Raw genomic sequence first — 20,876 nt, 5'->3', positions numbered from 1 at the left:
GCTCTTTTTCTAGAAACACAGTATCACATTACCCAAAAGTATATCTGAAAGACAAACTCGGTTTTCTCATTTATTTTTTAATATTAGAGGTAAAGATTCCTCCTTAAATTTCTTTTTCTTTGTCCCATTCCATTCTACTTATGTGCCTATGTGAATATGAATGAGGATTGTCAAGCCTCATTTGCTAGCTTTATGTCCCAAGCACCTAGCAGAGTGCCTTACACATAGTAAGCACTTAGCAAACATTTGTTGAGGTTCTACTATGTTCAAAGCATAATTTACAGAGAAGCACTAGCATTTGTTTTGCAAATATATACCAACAGTTTTTGTCCTGTACTTCATTTGCCTAGTTCTCCAAATGAGTCATCACATTTTAAAATTTAACATTCCATTAAAAATATAATCTTGTAGGGTAGCTCATTAGAATGAGAGCCAGGTCTAGAGGTGGGAGGTCCTGGGTTGAAATATAGGTCCAGATACTTTCTAGCTGTGTGACCCTGGGCAAGTCACTTAACCCCCATTGCCTAGCCCTTACTTCTCTTCAGCCTTAGAACCAATACACAGTAGTGATCTAAGATGGAAGGTAAGAGTTTTAATTAAATCTTCCCTCCTTTCTTTTTTTCTCTTTATAATATTTCCCTCTCACAAAGTGATAGTCGTTTCTTAGTATCAGTCAAATATTTGGAATTTCCAAGCATCTCTTCAAAATAGACAATTTCTCTAATATAGAAGAGTTCAGTAGTAGCAAAGAGATATTTCCAGGCTTGATAAATCAGATCAGTAGGCTGAAAATCTTCCAGTCACTGTTCTAATCTTGCCCTTTATGTTTTTAACGTTTTCTGAATATCCTGATACCTTTAGTAATTCAGGAGACTTTCTGCTTACCAGCTCTATGCCTGCTTCGGCGTGAAATGAGGGCCACAAGAAATTGGGGATGAATATCATCTACACAAGAGGACTCTTGAGGAGGAGTATCTGGACTGCTTTTCTCATCATCAGATGATTCATTATAGTTGACCACAAGTTCTTCAATCTGCACAAAACCTTGGATGACTGGGATAATCCAAAAGTCCACTTCAGAATTCTGCAAAGAATATGAACACTCCTCTATTTCTATCCTATACATAAAGCTGTACTGAAATCAAAACTGTATCCAGTTGTGTTGTTTTATTTTGTTTGGGTAGAGCTGTTTAGTAGAAGCCTTCCATTTCAATTCAAAATGCACCTATTCAGTACCTTCTACATATACTATGCATTGACCATACCAAAACAAAAATGGGAAATAATCAAGAAGCCTATATTCTGCTGAGAAATATAATATGCAAACAGATAGAAGAAACAAGAAGACTTGAAGAAAAGATTATTGACAACTAGGAGATTCAAAAGAAAACTTTCAATAGAGACACATGAGCTTTGAGTAGAAGCTAACAATTCTAGGGGACTGACACACGACAGTAAGGAAGGAATGCATTTCAGGAAAAAAAACAAAATAACAAGAAAAGGAGAACATAGGAGAACACCAAGGAGGCCAATCTGATCACTGCCCAGAAAGTTTAGAAAGGAATATGGACTATGTATGCAAAGGGAAGACTAGGTAACCAGAACAATATTGTGAACATAGTACACAGGTATAATAAAGAGTAACCTGTAATTCCTGAGTAAAAGAATGACATGATCAAAACTGTGTTTGAGGAAGACTAATCCAACCATAGATTTGAGGTTGGAATATAAATAGAAAAGGTCAAAGTAAGGAGACAAAGTCAGAGATTATTATAATAGTCCAGAACACAGAAGGGGTAGGGGCCAAAGGTGCAATGAGATGTGGCCGAGATGGATAGTAAATCGAATACCTAATAGATATGGGGTGAGAAGGATGGAAGAGTAAAGGGTAATAACTCAGAAGTCACTAACAGAAATAAGTTCAATATCTTCATGGTAGATACATGTTGAGTTTGAGGTGCCCACTAGAAATGTTGGGCTCGAGCTATAAAGAAAGATAAAGTTTGAATATATAAATTTGGGAGTCATCTGAAACAGGGAGGTAAGTGTATGGAAGACTCAAGACACTTATGAATCAGGAGATGAGAGCTATGTGATGACTCCACAAAGAGAAATGAAAAGCAGCAGTCATCTGGTGATGAAGAGAACCAGGAGCTACAGGCATCACAAAGGTTAAAAGGAAAAGAGTATCCAAAGCAACAGACATAGTCAAAAGCATCAAAAGGCTGCATAGGGATTAAGAAAAAACCCATTCCTCAATCATGGGAGTTTTTTTGTTTGGGAAATAAGAGAGATTGGTTATAACATTTAATTTATTTCTTTCCCCTGGTACAGAAATTCAAATCAATTCAGATTAGCGCCTGTTCTACAACTGACAACCTTAGAGAGTTATCAGGGCTACTGAGAGGTAATTGATTCAATCATGGGAGAGTTAGGGAATTTTGTTTATTTGGGTAGATGATGATACTCTAGTGAAAGACAACATTTTCTTTTCTCATTAATTTCTATATGTTGTGAATAAGGAATTTAAAGCAAGATTTTAAAATTCTAACATTTCCTAAAACATCAGTAAAACTGAGCCAATTCTGCAAAAATATGCTAGGTTTCAATTTTTTAAATGAAACATACAAGTAGGAGAAGTTAGGTGATATAGTGAGAGCTGGGCCTGGAGTTATGAGGTTACAAGGACAGAAAATAAGGGCTAAAAAAAAAAAATCATACATGTTTGGTATATTCACTATTAGTTTACAAAAGGCCTGATCTTATCACACTTTGAAAGAACAAAGAATGCTCTTACTTAAACTAGTCCAAGAAATGAACTAAAAATCTGACCTTTCCTAAATAGTTAAAATGGCTAAAGAACTTTTAAAAACTTAAAGAGAATTAATTGGCTTTAAAGGAAATTTCTCCTTGATGAATGTTACAAGAAAACAGTCAGATTTAATAACTGATTGGAAAAGATAGGAACAGAGGAAAGCTGGGAGGCACAATGAAGACTTGGAATTGGAAAGTCCAAGAATTCAAATCCTACTCCAAATAATTATGAACTGTGTGTGACCTTAGGCAAGTAAGTCACTGTCTGACTCAATTTCCTCATCTGTCAAACAGGGAAAATAAAGATGACTCTCCTAGTTGTAAGAATTAAATTAGATATTTGTAAAGTGCTTTGCAAATCTTAAATCACTGTATAGTTGTTCTTTAAAACAATATGTTCTTTGAAAGCCCTCTAGAGACTTTTTCTTAAGTCTATTTTCCTTGACTCCAACCCTGAAATAGCAGGAAGGGGGCAGGTAAGTGCCTCAGTGGACAGAGAATCAAGCCTAGAGACAGGAGGTCCTAGGTTCAAATCTGGATTCAGAATCTTCCTACCTGTGTGACCCTGGGCAAGTCACTTAATATCCCATTGCCTAGCCTATACCACTCTTCTGCCTTACTGGTTCTAATACAGACTGTAAGGGTTTAAGAAAAAAAAGTAGCAGGAAGAATACTAGTAAACTAGCTACGGTAGAGTACTGTGGACAAGTTATTAAAAAATTATTTGCAATCACTGTTCTTATCAATAACATCATTATTTGCCTCTTCTTAGTCTAGACCCCAACACAATCCCTTTACAGAGACAAAATAAACAATATTATCAACTTTAATTCTTGATTCAAAAGCAAACTTCAAATGGAAACAAAAAATCTTTCTATTTATAATAGGCAGTGTGACACAGGAAATAAAATGGCCTTGAAGCCAGAAATTTTGGTTGAGGGGCAGCAAGGTAATTCAGTGCATAGAAAGCCAGGAGGTACTGAGTTCAAATGTGACCTCGGACACTTTCCTAGCTGAGGGACCCTGACTCCAATGGCCTAGCTCTTTTTTACTGCTCCTCTGCCTTGGAACCAATACTTAGTTTAAAAAAAGAAAAAGTCTTGATTCAAATCCTACCTCTGATACATACTGGTTGTATAATCTCTCAGTGGCCCAAGCATAATACTACATATTGCAGAAAGGGTGCCAACTTGTTTTGATGAAGGGAAGTTTTCTTATCTGGGAATTTGTTAATAAAATAAATCTAGCAAGTCTACACCATTTAACAAAATATACTAGAACCTTTTTATAATCCTGAGTATTAGTCCCCATGTTGTTTTGGAAGGTGATTTTTCTAGAGAGAAGGTAATATAGGATTTGATATCCAGATCCAGAACATATTAACAAAGGATGACTAGTATAATTCATATCTTGTAAAAGATAATTAAGTATATGTGCTGACAAAACCTAGTAAAGTTAAAATAAATGAATAGAGCCATTCTGGAATTGGGTCTGATCCAACTGCACCACAAGCCAGTAGACCCAAAAGAGACTAAAGAGGAAAATATTATAGATAGATAGATAGATAGATAGATAGATAGATAGAGAGATAGATAGATAGATAGATAGATAGATAGATAGATAGATAGAGATATAACATGTATAGCTATATTTTTGTGGTGGTCAAGGACTAGAAACTAAGGGAGTCCTCATCAATTGGGAAATAATTGAACAAATTATGGTATATAAATGTTGTGGAATACAACTGTGCTATAAGAAATGATAAAGGCGGGCAGAGCCAAACGGAAGAGAAGGTACTATCAAATTATTCTCCAAAAAACTATGTCTCAAAATGAAATCTGAAGCAGCATAACCCACAAAAAGATGGGTTTAAATAATTCTCAGCCCAAAACAACTTGAAAGGCCAGCACAAAAGATCTAGTACACTGGAGTGGAAGTGTAACACAAAGTAGCATGTTAAAGCAGACCTTGGGCACAGCTAAAGCAAGAGCAAAGACTTCTGAAGCTCTCAGTCACAGATAATTAAGTAGGGTCAAAGAGCTGCTCAGAAGGAGATAATAAGAGTCTCTTTGCTGGCTCTGGGTACAAGATTCTTAGAGCATTTCCCATACACAGAACTAGGCTGCAATCTGGGCATGCAATCTCAAGATGAGAAGGAACACTAGCACACCCAAGCACTTGTGGCTATAGGGAGCAGGAGACCCTCGTCACAGTCCCAAATGCTTGGAGAATGTCAAACATACCTTTCCTTAGATCATATCACCTTGAAAAAAACTGAAAGAGAGATCCTCAGAGCCAGCTCTGAAGGCAGCTACACAAAGAACCTGAAACTTGGAAGAGAACTTCCTTCACTTCAGTGAAAGAACCTAATTTTAGTAGTTTTTTAAATTAAAAGAAAAGAAAAGGTTGGAAAATGAGCAAACAACAACAACAAAAGAAACAACACAGGAAGTTATTTTGGTGACAGAGCAGACCAAAATACAAACAGAAGAAGACAACAAAGTAAATACTGCTGTATCCAAAGTCTCCAAGAAAAATAGAAATTTCTCTCAAGCTGAAAAATAAAGGTAGAAAAATAATTGGGAAAAGAAATTAGTGACATAAGAAAATCATGAAAAGAGTCAAGAGCTTAGAAAAGGAGGCACAAAAATACTACAGAATTAATATCTTAAAAAAAAAAAATAGAATAGGCCAATAGGTAAAAGAGACACAGACACAAAAATCCAATGAAGAGAATCTTTTAAAAGGCAGAATTGGACATATGGAAAAAGAAGTATAAAAATTCACTGAGGAAAAGAACTTTTTAAAAAATAGAATTGGCCAAATGGAAAAGGAGGTACAAAAGTTCACTTGAGAAAATCATGTCTTAAAAATTATTATTCGGCAAATGGAAGCTAATGACTCTATGAGATATCAAGAAACAATCAAAGCCAAAAGAATGAAAACATAGAAAATGTGAAATATATATATTATTGGAAAAACAACTGACCTGGAAAATAAATCCAAGAGATAATATAAGATTATTAAACTACCTTAACACCATGATCCCCCCCCCCCACCGCAAAAAAAAAAAAAAAAAAAAAAAAAAAAAAAAAAAGCTTAGATAGCATTAGATAGTATTAGATAAGCTTAGATAGCTAGGACTTCAACCAGGAAACACCTAACCAGCAAAACTTAGCGTAATCCTTCAGGAGGAAAAATGGTTACTCAAGGAAACGGAGGACTTTAAAACATTTGACTCTCAAAAACAAGATTTAAGAGAAGCATAAAAAGAAAATGTACTCAAAAAAATTCCAAATGATTTATGATGAAAAATGCTATGCACCTCCCAAAAAAGAATTAATAGAATCTGAATGCAGACAGTTTTTTCTTTTTTTTTTCCTTTTTCCTTTTATGTTCTTTTTCAACATGTCTAATAAAGAAATATGTTTTGCAAGACTGCACATATAAAATCTATATCAAAATGCTTGCCTTCTGAAGAAGGAGAGTGAAAGGACAGAGGGAATTTGAAATGCAAAAATCACTTTTAAAATGTTTAAAATTATTTTTACACATAAATGGGAAAAATAAAATGAAAACATTCTGTTAGAAATTTTTAAAAATGATGAAGATGAAGATTTCTGAGAAACCTTAGAAGGCTAGAACAAAATTAATTTTTTTGAATGAAGGGAGAAGAACTAGGACAATAATTTTTACTTTAACAATATTGCAAAAGAACAATTTTTAAATACTCAGGAACGCTGATCAACAAACATAATGATGATAACGAATGTTACCCACTTCCTGACAAAGAAACAAGAGAATAAAATGTAAAATGAGACAATACAGTAATGTGGGAATCTATTTTGTGGAAAAGTGATCAGTCAAGAAGCATTCATGTGCCAAATCTAAAAACTCTAGAGATACCAAGAAAGGCAAAAACAATCCCTACTCTCAAGGAACTCACATTCTAATGAAGAAGGCAACCAGAAAATAGCTATGTATAGATAAGATAAACTAGATATGTCAGAGTGATAGCATTAAGATTAAGGAACACAGAGAGAGAACTTGTAGGAAGAGGAACTTTAGCTGAGTTTTAAAGGAAGCCAGGGAATTAAGGAAGGAGAGAGGAAAGAGAGATTTCCACACATGGAGGACAGTCAATGAAAATGCTCAGTCAGGAGACAGAAAGTTGTTTGCAGGTAATGGTATATTATATAGTATAGTACACATATATATGTATATGTGTGTGTATGTGTGTGTGTGGGGGGTAATATATATGTATCTACAGAGCCAGAAATTAATGTCAGGGATGGAGGGGATATAAAGAAAGTCTATGATGAGGCTCTTTCCTTCAGCTCTCCCCTCCTGCAGGATATACACTCTGGGAGACTTCGAGGGGGCATCACCCCGAAACTGGGTGACCTGGATGGTCGTGCCATCCCACAGGAGTTGGGGGTGTGGCTTCCCTATAAGATGAGGTTTGGGGGACCCCAATCCGATTCTGAATGAGGGTGGGGTTCACGCAAGCCTCCCCTGAGGTCAGTCAACTTCACAGCAGGTGGTCTGGCTTCAAGATGGAGGCAGCCAGACCAAGCTGTGGTTCCCGTCCCCCTCACTGTCACGCAGGCTCTCTGGAATACTATCTGACTAATGAATGGCTTTTATTAATATCAATATAGGGATTGGGGAAAGGGGTGAAGGGCAGAGGGATCTTGGGGTGCCCTCTTCTCTATTCCTATGGGGTCTGTCACTCGGGTGGGAACCTTTGGGGTTCCCACTCCTAAGCATCTCCCCTCACCTCTTCTCCTTCAGTTTCTATTTCTATTTCCTATTTCTATCCTTTTCTATAATTGCAAGTCAAACCAGAAAGGGTCTCTCAGCAAGGTTGGGTAATGGGAGAAGGAGCCTAAGAGATGGCTCCCAAAATGGAGTCCAAACAGCCGACTCGATGACTGAAGTCTTGCTGGATGAGAAGCTATGGAATGTTTGACCAGGGAATCAGGGTTTCAAAGTCCAAAGAAAAATCCTCAGGAAGCCCTCAAGGAAACCCTCAAGCCTGGATCCGAGCTGAAATGTTTTCCTCCTCCTTCTCACAGTCCTCCCCCCGGAAGTCCTCCTCTCCTTCCTCCTCTGAAGAATTACCCAGAATTCCCTCTGGTCTTAACTGTCACCAACCGTCAGTCGCTCCTTCTCTGGCTCCTTCTGTCCCATCCCCTTTTGCACAAATTCCATCCTTACAGTTTCCCGGTTTTGTGTGGTGGGACTTAATTCATGCATCACTATTTCCTATTCCTATCTTATGTTCCCCCTCCCTCCAAAATAATAAATTCTTATCTTGTCTTATCACTATACTAATTTTCTATCTATTCCTATTCTAAGACAGGTTTTGGAGTGGTTGGTAAGGGGATGAAGGTTGCATTTTATATAACAATATTTACAGGGTACAAAATAATTTTGTAACACGAAAAATTTTCCATTGAACACAATATCCCATCCTTACAGTAATTAAAGAGATAAGAAAATTATGGGCAGACAAATCATATATATCTGAAGGAAACACTGAAATCTACTGGATTTTACTGAAGTAGTGGCTTAAGTTTTTGAATTAGCTTAATTAGATGCGAGAAAATTTTATATGAAATATGAAAAACATCAAGAAAAGATGGGCTGAGATTTATGATTATTTTGGGAAAACAACTACATCTTTTATTCCATATTATGTATTATAGCACATAATGTACTTTCTTCATCTGGAATCTGATTTCCTAAGGATGAATTTAAGCAAACAAACAAAAAAGCACACCACTAAATCTGCACAATAAGAAGAAGCTGTTACCCTTTCTTGGAAGTTCACCATTGTCTACAAAGCCAAGGCCTTCTTGTACAGGATGCAGTCCAACATAGCCTCTATTTTTAACATAAGGAAACTGAGGTCCATAGATGTTAAATGAATTGCCCCAGGTCACACAGATGGCAAGTAGTAAGAGCTGAGTCTCAAAACTAGATCTTCTGACTCCCCAGTCTAGTATTAAAGCCTACAGAGAAAGTGGGAGCAGGAATGGGGCTGCATGTCCGAGGGGGGCTACAGTTTTCAGAAATTGTTTTGGTCACAAATGTAGTCAGTTAATATCCTCTAATTTGTCTTTCCTCCCATAGTCAGGCCCAGAGTTAGGTGTCTAGGCTCCCAGCTTTAGAGCAAAGTCTGTAATCCCATATTTAAAATGAAAATAATTGCTTCCTTCTTCTTCTTCAGATTCCCTTACAGTTAATTCCAGAATAGGACTATATGATAACATACATTCAACACAAAGGAGCTCAGTGCTATCAACTTGGACAGGTTGTGTTCAAGGCATAATTACACAACATTTAGCAAAGACAGAGCACTGGACTTGGAATCTATGGGTCCTGAGTTCCAGTTCTGCATGAGAAATGTGCTAACTATGTGATCTTTGATAAGTCATATAACCTCTGTGACTCAGTTTTCTCATCTGTAAAATAAGAAGGCTGGCCTTGACAGACAACATTCCTTCTAACTTATATTCCTAGGAGGAGACATGGAAGGCCTGAGCCAACCAGAATTGCTCTTTTTTTTTTTTTTTAAACCCTTAACTTCTGTGCATTGACTTATAGGTGGAAGAGTGGTAAGGGTAGGCAATGGGGGTCAAGTGACTTGCCCAGGGTCACACAGCTGGGAAGTGTCTGAGGCCAGATTTGAACCTAGGGCCTCCCGTCTCTAGGCCTGGCTCTCAATCCACTGAGCTACCCAGCTGCCCCCAATAGAATTGCTCTTTTTAAAAGACGATGCTATCCAACTACATGCTTTCCATTACAAAAGATAAAATAGGCTCAGTATTCCCACTTTACACAAACAATATATATATATCTTTTCCAGCAACTATGTGATCTCTCATTCTATATATATATCTATCAAATATTCCTATTTACACTGGCTCCTCTGCATCCATGCTGTGGAAACTCTTACATGAAGATCCTTTTGTTATTTCACAATCCATCATTTTGATATCATTCCAGAGTACTTAAAGAAGTATAATGGCAAGAGGTATACTCCCTGACCAAAAAAAATAGGGTTTTCCCTTTCAAGTCTGGAAATAATGGAGTCTTTTTTAAGGAAATAATTAATTACTCACCCCGATCTCAATCAGATCTTTAATCATGTATCTATTCCAAAAAAATCTCTCATCAACCTGGAAAAAAGCACAAAGAATAAAGTTTAGGGATTGCTTATCATCAATTTCTAGGACAAAGGTAAGAGTTTCACAAAACTTCAAAATAGGTCAAATAACTTTAAAATATATCCCTGGGCATAATTATTATAAGGATGGATTTTTGTGCAGAGGAGATGGAACCAAAGGAGGAGAAGGCAGTTGCTGGCAGTTGAAACCAGCAGAGGATTCTGGAGAATTTCTCCTAGGAGAGGAAGAGAAGAGGGGTCTTTGGGCTGAGGGCTGGGAGGAGTGAGGAGGCGGACAACCAAGCTCTGATCTAGTCCGCAGGGCTTCCTGAAAACCTTTCTTTTGGAAACTGAAACCCTGATTCTTTGATTACAGCCATTTCATCACAACTCATCCTTTAATTACAACCATCAAGTCAGCTAAGATTTTGGACTCCATTGGGAGCAATCTCTCAGTCTCCCTCACCTGTTACCCATCCTTGCTAAGAGACCCTTTTCAGTCAATGCTTACAATTGTAGAAAAGGATAGAAATAGAAAATAGAAATAGAAGTAGAAGGAAAGGGGCGGGGGAGAAGCTTAAGAGATAGAATCACTAGGTTTCCTCCTAAGTGACGGACCTCATAGGGATAGCAAAGAGGGCACCCCAAAATCCCTCTGCCCTTCACCACTTTCCTTAATCCCTGATTTGTGAATAATAAAAGTATTAACAGTCAGATAGCATTCCAGTGTGCCTGAGAGACAAGGGAGAGTGGAACCATGGCTTGGTCTGGTTGCCTTCATCTTTGAGCCAGACCACCCACTATGAAACTGACTGACCTCAGGGGAGTTTTGAGTGAACCCCGTCCTTATTCAGGATCAAATTGGGGTATCACCTACCTCCTCTTGTAGGGGAGTCTTGCCCCCAACTCTTGGGGAGTGGCACTACCATCTAAGTAATCCAGTTTTGGGGTGACACCCCCTTAAAGTCTCCCAGTGTATATTCAGCCCCAGTAGAGTGTTGGAGAGAGTCACCACACAGACTCTCTCTCTCTCCCGCTTCTATCAACATCCATTACTGGCTCTTTTATTGTTATATTATAAAGAGCTCTAGATGTGGAATAAGGAAAGGTCTGGTTTCAAATCTTATCTCTTTTCATTACTAGCTGTGTGCATGTGTATAAGATACAACTCTCTGATTTCATCTATACATGAGAATACTATTACTTGGAGTATGTAGCTCATGGTGTAACTGTTAGGATCCACTGAGGTATTGTATAGAAAGGGTTTTGTAAACCTTCAAGCACAATCAATTGTTACTGTTGTTGTAGTTATTGTTATTGTAATCAAGAGTGAGTACTTACTTTCTGCCAGAGTGGTAAATTTTTGTTCTCACAAACACTTTGCCTTTGCACAGAGTTCGTCAAATCATAAGTAAGACTATAATAAAAAGATTCTGAATCCATGAACATTTTTAACAATTCTTCCAGTAATTTTCTTTCCAACTTCTCCTTCTCTTTACTCTCCTTCACCTAAAGGGTAAAACAAAGAAGAATTTAAATCCAACAGTTATAATTAAGGGGAATGAAAAAGAGGTAGCTTGGCATAGGAGATTAGATATGGACTTGGAGACAGAAAGATCTGAGGTCAAGTAATGCCTCTGACACATACTTGGCAGGTCATCCCAGGCAAATCACATAATTTTCAACGCTTTAGACCAGTGATGGGCAAACTATTCCCCGAGGGCCAGATCCAGGTCAGAGTTTGCCCATCACTGCCTTAAGCAATTCCCTAATCACTATATCTGGATGTGGGGGCTTAGTGATTAGGGAATTGCTTAAGGCAGTGATGGGCAAACTCTAGCCTGGATCTGGCCCTCGGGGAATAGTTTGCCCATTACTGATCTAGACAACTCTTTAAGTCTTGAGAGGTGGCAGGAAAATGGCAATCTGCATTAGAAGAGGGAAATTATACTAGAAGTGTCCTATACCAATAAAATCACAAGTCCAGTCCCTATCCAATTTATACTAAAGAACTGCAAAAAAAAAATGTTTAATAGAGCAAATCTTTTTTTGAACATAATTTCACTAGTGGATTAAATTACCTGAAAATACAAATCAAATCAAAACTAGTTGTAGAACATAAACAAATTAAGACAACTCCATACCTTCTTTTTATTGGGAACAGATACATTTGATTTAATATGAGTAAAGGTCTTAAGTAGAAACTTTGAGTCATCAGGAGATTGCGTAATCTTCTCTGGTTTGTTAATTCCAAAATGATGCTTCTTACAAAGCTGAATGATTAAAAAAACAAAAATTACTTATGATGAATGTTTAAACCAAGATATAAAGTAAAAGATCAGAGATGAATGCTGATGCTTTTATATTTGCTTAAAGGTTAATTCGAAGTATTCGATGTTAAAAGACAGCATAGCAATTTAAGGAAATTCAGTCCAACCCCAATGGTACGATACCTATGTTTTCATGTATATATAGTCCAGAAAGATTTCTAGGTAAATGTTTTCAAATTTTAAAAGAATAATCCCTATATTACATAATTTTTTTTGCAAACAATGATGAACCACTATCTAAGCAAACACAAAAATGAACCACTCACTATTAATTATCTTTTATGAGCCAAATACAACACAGATTTTGAAATTTGGCAACCGCTAAACTAAATTAAATGAGTTGATTTAGCTAATGAATATTTTCAGTTACATTGGATCCATTATGCCATTAATTTGGTATACTCCCTTCATCAGTGCAGATATGCAACCATTGAATATCATTCTTAATTATAATATCTTTTACTTAATTCCAGAACAAGACTAAAAGATAACATACATTCAACACAAAGGAGCTCAGTGCTATCAATTTGGACAGGTTATGTTCAAGGTATAAAAATTACACAACCTTTAGCAAAGAACACTGGAGTTGGAGTCTATGGGTCCTGAGTTCCAATTCTGCATGAGAAATGTACTAACTATGGATCTTTGACAAGTCATATAACCTCTGTGACTCAGTTTTCTCATCTGTAAAATTAGAAGGTTGGCCCTGGACTCTAATGTCCCTTCTAACTCTAAATCTGGAGATAATACATTAAATATCTCACACACTTATTCTGAGGATCAAATGAGAATGAATATGACGTATTCTATAGCCAATAGGTTCTATATAAATGTTATTATTCTTAAACATGCAAATATACCAGTTTTAATAGTTATGGTAAGCAGATTTGTGTTCTAATAGGAAACAAAATCTTAGCCAGTTCAATGACCCAGGACAATTCTGAGGGATTTATGGTAAAGAACGCTACCCACATTCAGAGGAAGGACTGCAGGAGAGGAAACATATAAGAAAAACAACTGCTTGAACACATGGGTCGGGGTGGACATGATTGAGGGTGTGGACTGGAAACTACCACACCAATGCAACTACCAACAATTTGGAAATTGGTCTTGATCAAGGACACATGACAAAACTAGTGGAAATGTGCATCGGCCATGGGTGGGGGGAGTGCGGGGGGTGAAGGGGAAAGTAGGAGCATGAATCATGTAACCATGTTAAAAATGAATATTAATAAATGTTTAAAAAAATCTTAGCTAGTTTCTCACACATACACAAACTGCCAGTTAAACAATGAGATAACAATAAAACAATATAGAAGGTACTGTATAGTAAATGGCAGTGTGGTATAGGAGGTAGGAAGATAGCTAGTGTCAAAGTCAAGGAGACATACTATGTGAACCTAGAAGAATCAAAACATTGTTTCTCCTCCATGATTCACTGACTATAATCTAGACAACCATAGGAGATTGTGTTTCCAAAAGCAGGGCAGCTAACAGTTTTTTTAACTTCCCTTAATGATATTTTTAGTCTTCAAAAAATAGTAGAAGCAAAGGGACAACAGAGACTTAGTTTGTTGACATAGAAATATTCGGGACATTTAAGAATGACTATTCCATCTTAGAATTTTCATAGATTTGTTAATACATATTCAAAAAATAGAAGCAAGGGTAGCTAGAAAGATTAACAACAAAGCATAACACAGTCCTTTAAGAAGTATCATGTCAAACAACCTTGGAAAACTTAGGAATACTGATTAACACAAGACCCAAACATATTCACCAGCCTACTCACTTCTAGACAAGAGACTTAATGCGCTCAAGAACCCAGAATCAGTCATGTTTTGTTTTGGAGTTTGTTTTGTTTTGCATAACTATACTGAAATGGCTTGCCATTTCCTTTTCAAGTGGATTAAAACAAAACCAGGTTAAGTCATAAAGAGTAGTAAGTAGCTTAGGTCAAATTTGAACATGGGTCTTCTAATTCCAGTCCTTTTCTTTCCACTAAGCCATTTAGCTACCTCCCATACATGTTTATAATGAATCTTGTATTTATTGATTCCTCAGTGTAGAGAGGGGAAGATGGGAGGAGAAAAGCTAGTACTGAAAATAAAAATATTTGTTTTTTTAAAGTACATTATTAAAATTTCCTGCTGAGATGGAGGCAGGAACTGGAGGCAAGCAAACAAGCTACAAAATTTCAAATTCATACTAAGCAATTATCAAGACATCCAATGAGAAACTACAATGACTTTTTCAACTTCAGAACTTCAAAGTCAGCTGGGCCCCCACCAAAACTGAAAGGATTCCCAAAAGAATAAATCTCAGCTTTGTCAAAACCAAAATCCCAAGTTCCCACACCAAAGAAAAATAATACAAACATTCAGAAGGATTTTAAATATCAAGGAATTACATTTCATTATATCATGCAAAACCCAACAGCCTTTGTTTAAAAGCAAAGGAGATATTGGAATTCATTAATAAATTGGAATAAAATTAATAAAAAATCAATTTTCTTTCCCTGTCATCTCCTCTATTGGAAAAAAAATAAAAATAAAACCAAACTGTGTAAGTATGTATGTAAGCACATGGGTGCTTACACTTATGCTTAGACTCTGACAACCACTTCTCAAGAGGGGAGCATGCTTCATCCTCTGAAGCTATGGTTGGCCATTGTGTTGAACAGACTTTTAAAGTTTTTCAAAGTTGTTTGTATCATTACTAATGTTGTTGTTATATAAATGTTCTCCTAGTTCTGCTCATTTTACTCTGTATCCACTCATATAAGTCTTTTCAGGGTTCTTTTAAATCATGCCTTTGTTTCTTACAGCACAAATGTGCTATTATATTTACATACTGTTATTTTTTCAGTCATTCCCAATTGGCATTCTCTTCCTTTACAATTCTTTGCTATTACAGAACCCTGCTAAAACATCTTTTATAGTCCTTCTCCTCTTTCTTCAATCTCTTTGGGGTATAGACCTATTAGTGCTATTGACAAATCAAAGGGTATGCACAACAGATCCAATAGTTTGATAATTGTTATCATTGGCTCCCTCACTCTCCAATTTTGAGATTCTTTTTTTTTTCTCTTGATAAATTTAGTGATTTTTATAGCTCCATCAACTAATCCTTTGGTCATTGACATTAAGAAAGTAAATTAATTTAAGTAACTGTCACTTTAATTATATTGGCTTAACCTACCCATGAGCAATTAATATTTTTTCAGTTATTTGGATCTGTTCTTTATTTGTGTAGAGAATGTTTTTGTACTTGTGTTCATACAGTTCCTATAGATGTCCTATCAGGTATTTCATACATTCTGGAGTTACAAGTGGAATTTCTCTTTTATCTCTTCCTACTGGGTTTTGTTGGTAATATACTGACAAGCTGATTGACTGATGAGCTCCAGCTAGCCTAGATCTTTCTTTCTTTTTTTAGGCAATAGGGGTTAAGTGACTTGCTCAGGGTCACATAGCTAGGAAGTTTCTGACACAAGATTTGAACTTAGGACCTCTCATTGAGGCCTGGCTCTCAATCCACTGAGCTATCCAGCTACCCTCTAGCCTAGATCTTTCTGAGAATAAATGTAATTAAGCTGGAAGCAGAAAAAAATAAAAAAACTTGGCAATGAAATAAATCCAATTTGACAAGATCTATGTTCTTTAGAGACAAGAAATAGATCAGTGCCCAAAATGCTATATCTAACAAGAAAGATGCTGGAGGCAACAATTTTAAAGGGGCTCAGGGACTAATATTCAAGACTACAAAGAGATAAAGTTTATGAGAATTTGAAAAGTTCTTGCATGGTGTTACCTTAAAAAAAAATGACCAGGGAGCAGCTGGGTAGCTCAGTGAATTGAGAGTCAGTCCTTGAAACAGGAGGTCCTAGGTTCAAATCTGGCCTCAGACACTTCCCAGCTGTGTGACCCTGGGCAAGTCACTTGACCCCCATTGCCCACCATTACCACTCTTCCACCAAGGAGCCAATACACAGAAGTTAAGGGTTTTAAAAAAATGACCAAGGAGATTCCCTGAGACTTCTTACTCAGTTCTCATCTTTATTCTCCTCTACCCTTTTATTCTATTATGTAATATGAAGCAATCATTGTAACTAACATTGGTTAACTCCCCTGCAATTTTTATCTCTTCTCAAACTCTTTTAATATTCTCTCACTGACAGAAATCTGCATTTTTCCATAAGACATCACTTGCTATCCTTTTTGTTTAGTTCATTGTATCTGACTATACATCCATGAGGTTTTGTTGGCAAAGATACTGGAGTGGTTTGCCTTTCATTTTCCAGTGGATTTCGGCAAAGAGAGGTCAAGTGACTTACTCAGGGTCACCCAGCTAATAAGAAGTGTCTGATGACACATTTGAATTCAGGTCTTCCTGGCTGCAGGCCCAGTGCGATTGTACTACTTTGCAGCCTTTTACCTAACTGCAGGCCCCATGCTCTACCCACTATGCCACCTAGCTGGCTATACCACCTGGCTAATGTTCTCTCACCTCCCTGAGATAATGGATCAAGAGATGGCAGCATTCTCTTTGCTTTCAAATGTCACTTGTTATAAAATAAATGGGCAGATAGAGATGAAGAGGGGTAGACTGAATACTACCACTGCTAATTGGGTGACAGCAGTGATAGTTCAGATATGTAGCTAGAGCAAGAGATCTGAATCTTGCCACCTAGCTAGATATTGTACCACCTCCCTCCTTTATAACAGTGCCCAGGTAGGATCCTTCAGGTCATTAGATGGTATCCTTTCAGATCCCACCTGGGGTTGATTAATGATGGTTATTGGGCTCTATTAGCCTTGGACACGTTTATCTGACTGAGTTGCTCCCTTCCCAGAGAAGTGATGACACAACCACTCCAGGAAGGTACTTGAATAGCTTTATCTATATTTCTAGTAAAGAAGGAATATTAGGAAATAGGAAGAGGAATTGGGAAACCCTAAACTAATGTTGATAATAGTAATCCCTCAGAGCTGTAGGCAAATGAGTGATTCTGGCTTAATCTAGCTCCTCTGGCTCATCCTGGCCACAGCCAAACCAGAGCAAGCAAGCTGTTGTTTGATGTCTTCAGCTTCTTCTTCTTGCCAGATGTTGTTATACCTTTTACAGCCTTCAGGTACCACCCCTATCCATCCTTTTCTTCTTCTCCTGCCCACTTCCCAGATCCCTCCCGGGCCCTGGGATACCTAGATAACTAAAGATGTTTGAATTCCTAAATATCTAGGGGACAGTAGAATAAGAAGATTGATGGTCTGGGTACAGGTTGGCAATGTTAATCAGGTACAAGACAGGAGTTCTTGCAAGGTTGAACCAAGCAAGTCTCAGATCCCAATATACCAGGGTCCACAGATCTCCAGTCCAAGGGAAATGAAAGGAACCAAAAACCAGGGCTGCCAGGGTATTTATACCCCCCTGGCCAACCGCTTTCTCCCCTGTCCTCATGGCCTCTGGGAACATTCTGATGTCTAACGGTCGTCACGGGTCAATCAACAATGAGACTCTCTGCTCCCAGAGTTTCAATATTACACACTTCAAGCTCTTCTCTCTGCTGCCATCGAGTATTCCATTGGGTATCATTCTATCTACATTGTAATAGCCATATCCTTTTGCATATCATCTCCTAATCTCTGGCTCATCCCCCTTCCTGCTGTGAGAGAATCAGTCCTCAAAAAGAGAAAAGCTAGAATGATTTTACACAATTTTTCCAGGGAACAGAGCTGGGGATAGGGAGGCAAAGAAGATAGATTACTTCTTGGGATCCCCTTTTATCATTCTTTGATTAAATAAGGTCCACCAAGATTATAGTTTGTTGTTGTTTTTTTTTTTAATTGCTAAGCTGAGATACAAGCTATGACATTTGGGTAGGATCAAATTCTCTTTTCCAGAAGCTGAGCCAATTCTGTATAGAATATGCTTATCTCCTTGTCATAGATTTCATACTGTACCTCTCAAAAAACAAACCAAATTATGCATCATTATCTTTAACATATAGTTCTATAACTAAGAAATAAGAACTTATCATTTTCCTTGTTAAAAGAATTTTACTTTAAAGATAGAATATGTCTTTATGTAAAGCTAGAATTTCAAAATAGATGTCAGATGAGAAACCAAATAAGGAAAATGATGCTTGCTATCTATTAAGGCAATGGGATACAGTAAACAAGATATGCAGAAGTGGAATATAAGCCTATGAAACTTTAAAGAACTGTTCTAAACAGTGAGAACATCTATTCTCCCATTTCTACGACAGATTCTTTATTTCAACTTAGAGAATAAATTGCAGGGGGGAAAAAAACATTCTAACAGCCCATCATAGTGAGCAAAGGGTAGCAAATGAATGCTAAAACTAAACATTTTCACAAGTCAAAATATAAAAATAGATTTGCTACTGCTCTAACTCAGTTCTAACTAAGAATGAGAACTGACTTGAAGCCAAGACCTAAAGATGGTAAGCAATCCAAAGAAGAATTGGGAAGACCTCCTGGAGAAAGAAGAAAAGAATCTTGGATTGTAATGTTCACATTTGGCCTATGACACTAGTCTGTTAGTAGGTCTCTGCATCAAGTCTTTCCCTCATAATTCCTTGTCAGTTATCTTCCTTAAACACAGGTCTGTCACCCCCCCCCCAAAATCTAAAATCTTCTGTTGGGCATCTAATTCTAAGTTCTTCATAATCTGGCCCCATCCCATCTTTCCAGGCCACTTTACTCTATGTATTCTATGATCCAATGGCACAGGCATCTTTGCTGTTCTTTTACACAGAAACACTACAGCTCCAAGAATTCTCACTGGCCGTTCCGCCTACCTCGAATACTCTCCCCCTCCTCCCCTCAGCCCACTGAGCCTGCCCTGGTTTTCTTGAAGTCGCAGTTCAAGTCTCAACTTCTGCAAAAAGCCCTTTCTGGTCTTCCTTAATCTTGGAGCCTTATGTCTGAGACTACCCCCATCTTAAACACACTCGTTTCTGTTTTACATGCTGTTTCTTCTATTAAACTGTGAGCTCCTTCCAACACATAGTGGGGCACTTAATAGATGCTAGTTGGTTGACTAATTGATAGAAAAAAGAGAACAGTAATGGAGTAGTAGAATAACTTTCATAGATAAAATTTATTAAAACCCTTACCTTCCACCTTAGAATCAATTCTATGTATTGGTTCCAAGGCAGAAGAGTGGTAAGGGCTAGGCAAGAGGGGTTAAGTGACTTGCCCATGTTCACAGAGCTAGGAAGTATCTGAGGCCAGATTTGAACCCAGAACCTCCTGTCTCTGGGCCTGGCTCTCAAACCACTGAGCAACCCAGCTGCTCCCAAAAATTTCTGAATTTTTTTATCTGAAAGATAAAGGCAAGGGAAATGTATGTTTGAGCACCAAAAAGAATATAAAATAAAAACAAGATTAAAAAATAACATTTGAACTTGAAGTGAGGGAAGATGGAATTAAGTTAAAAAAAAAAGATTATAATCATTAATGTTACAGCTTATTAGTTGCAATGTGGCATGGTTAATAGAAGACTCACCTAGGAGTCAAGACCATATGAGTTCTTGCCTATGAGCCACCCTGGCTGAGTGATCCTGGGCAAAATGTTTAACCTTTGTGTTCCCAGAAGCTCTTTAAGATTTTAAATTGCACAAAAGTTGCCACTCTACATCAGCAAAAAGATTTCTTCATCAAGGTATCCCTAAATTCATGAAATCACAGGGCTGGAGAAAACAAAAATTATTTTGCCGTAATACCCTTCCCCTCAAAAGTATTCAAGTCTTCATAATTCCTGGATTTATTATAAAGAACACAGGTTCAAGAATATTAAAGCGATTGTTTATATATAGGGAACATTTGTAAGACTAACAGTTCAAAAAAGTACTTTGAAAGTACCTTCAATAATGACTCCGTGGAAATTTGGAAGAGGTTATTAAATCCTAATATTGGAAAATAACTGATCCTTGATTATTTGGGGGCTCATTATCCAATTCACTAGCTTCTATTCTTCTTGACACGTCTTTATTCTTAAGGACTTAAAAAGTCCTTAAAAAGTCACTGTCAAGGGAAAAACCAAGAAGCTAAAACTCAAATCTATTTTTGAATCATTAAAATGCCTATTAAAAGTGTTCTGCTTAGAAAGGGTATGAAGTTACTTATTAAAATGGGAATTGGAGATATTTACTTATCTGTGTTCCTCTTTGTCCTCTATTAGGTATGGATAATTAAGAGTTATCTACAGTAGCTTCTTAAAACTCCATTAACAAATACTATAATCTTCAAAAGCCTGATAACACTGTGTACTGTAAAGGATACCGAACAGTGTTGCTTGGAAAAAAATACTTTCTAATCTCTACTTGAAAATAATATCTTTTCCACTTAGCTGGCTAGGAGGTGGCAATGATGTAATTTCCTTCTAAAGAACAAAGAGAATCCTCAAATCTTTTACAGTATTTGCTTTTGAAATTTTGAAAAAATTCCTTATAACAAATTGTTCTCTTGCCTTGTACTTTTGTAAAAAAAAAAAAAAAAAAATATATATATATATATATATATACACATACA

The 20,876-nt window shown here is 37.0% G+C and overlaps 1 protein-coding gene across 1 annotated transcript in view; it reads right to left on the bottom strand.

Moving 5' to 3' along the window:
- The window catches only part of INPP5F (inositol polyphosphate-5-phosphatase F), a 105,970-nt gene that overhangs the window by 30,044 nt on the left and 55,050 nt on the right, over window positions 1-20,876 (bottom strand). Inside the window, exons 4-7 of the mRNA XM_044665631.1 lie at window positions 12,133-12,261; window positions 11,330-11,497; window positions 9,945-10,001; window positions 886-1,084 (exon numbers count right to left, since the gene is read on the bottom strand). Coding sequence (XP_044521566.1) covers window positions 886-1,084; window positions 9,945-10,001; window positions 11,330-11,497; window positions 12,133-12,261 — 553 coding nt within the window. The remainder of the gene's footprint in view (window positions 1-885; window positions 1,085-9,944; window positions 10,002-11,329; window positions 11,498-12,132; window positions 12,262-20,876) is intronic.

This window comes from Gracilinanus agilis, chromosome 2, assembly GCF_016433145.1.
Source record: "Gracilinanus agilis isolate LMUSP501 chromosome 2, AgileGrace, whole genome shotgun sequence".
Taxonomy (NCBI): domain Eukaryota; kingdom Metazoa; phylum Chordata; class Mammalia; order Didelphimorphia; family Didelphidae; genus Gracilinanus; species Gracilinanus agilis.
Note: the sequence above shows the minus strand (reverse complement) of the source record. Positions and strands in the feature narration are given on the sequence as shown.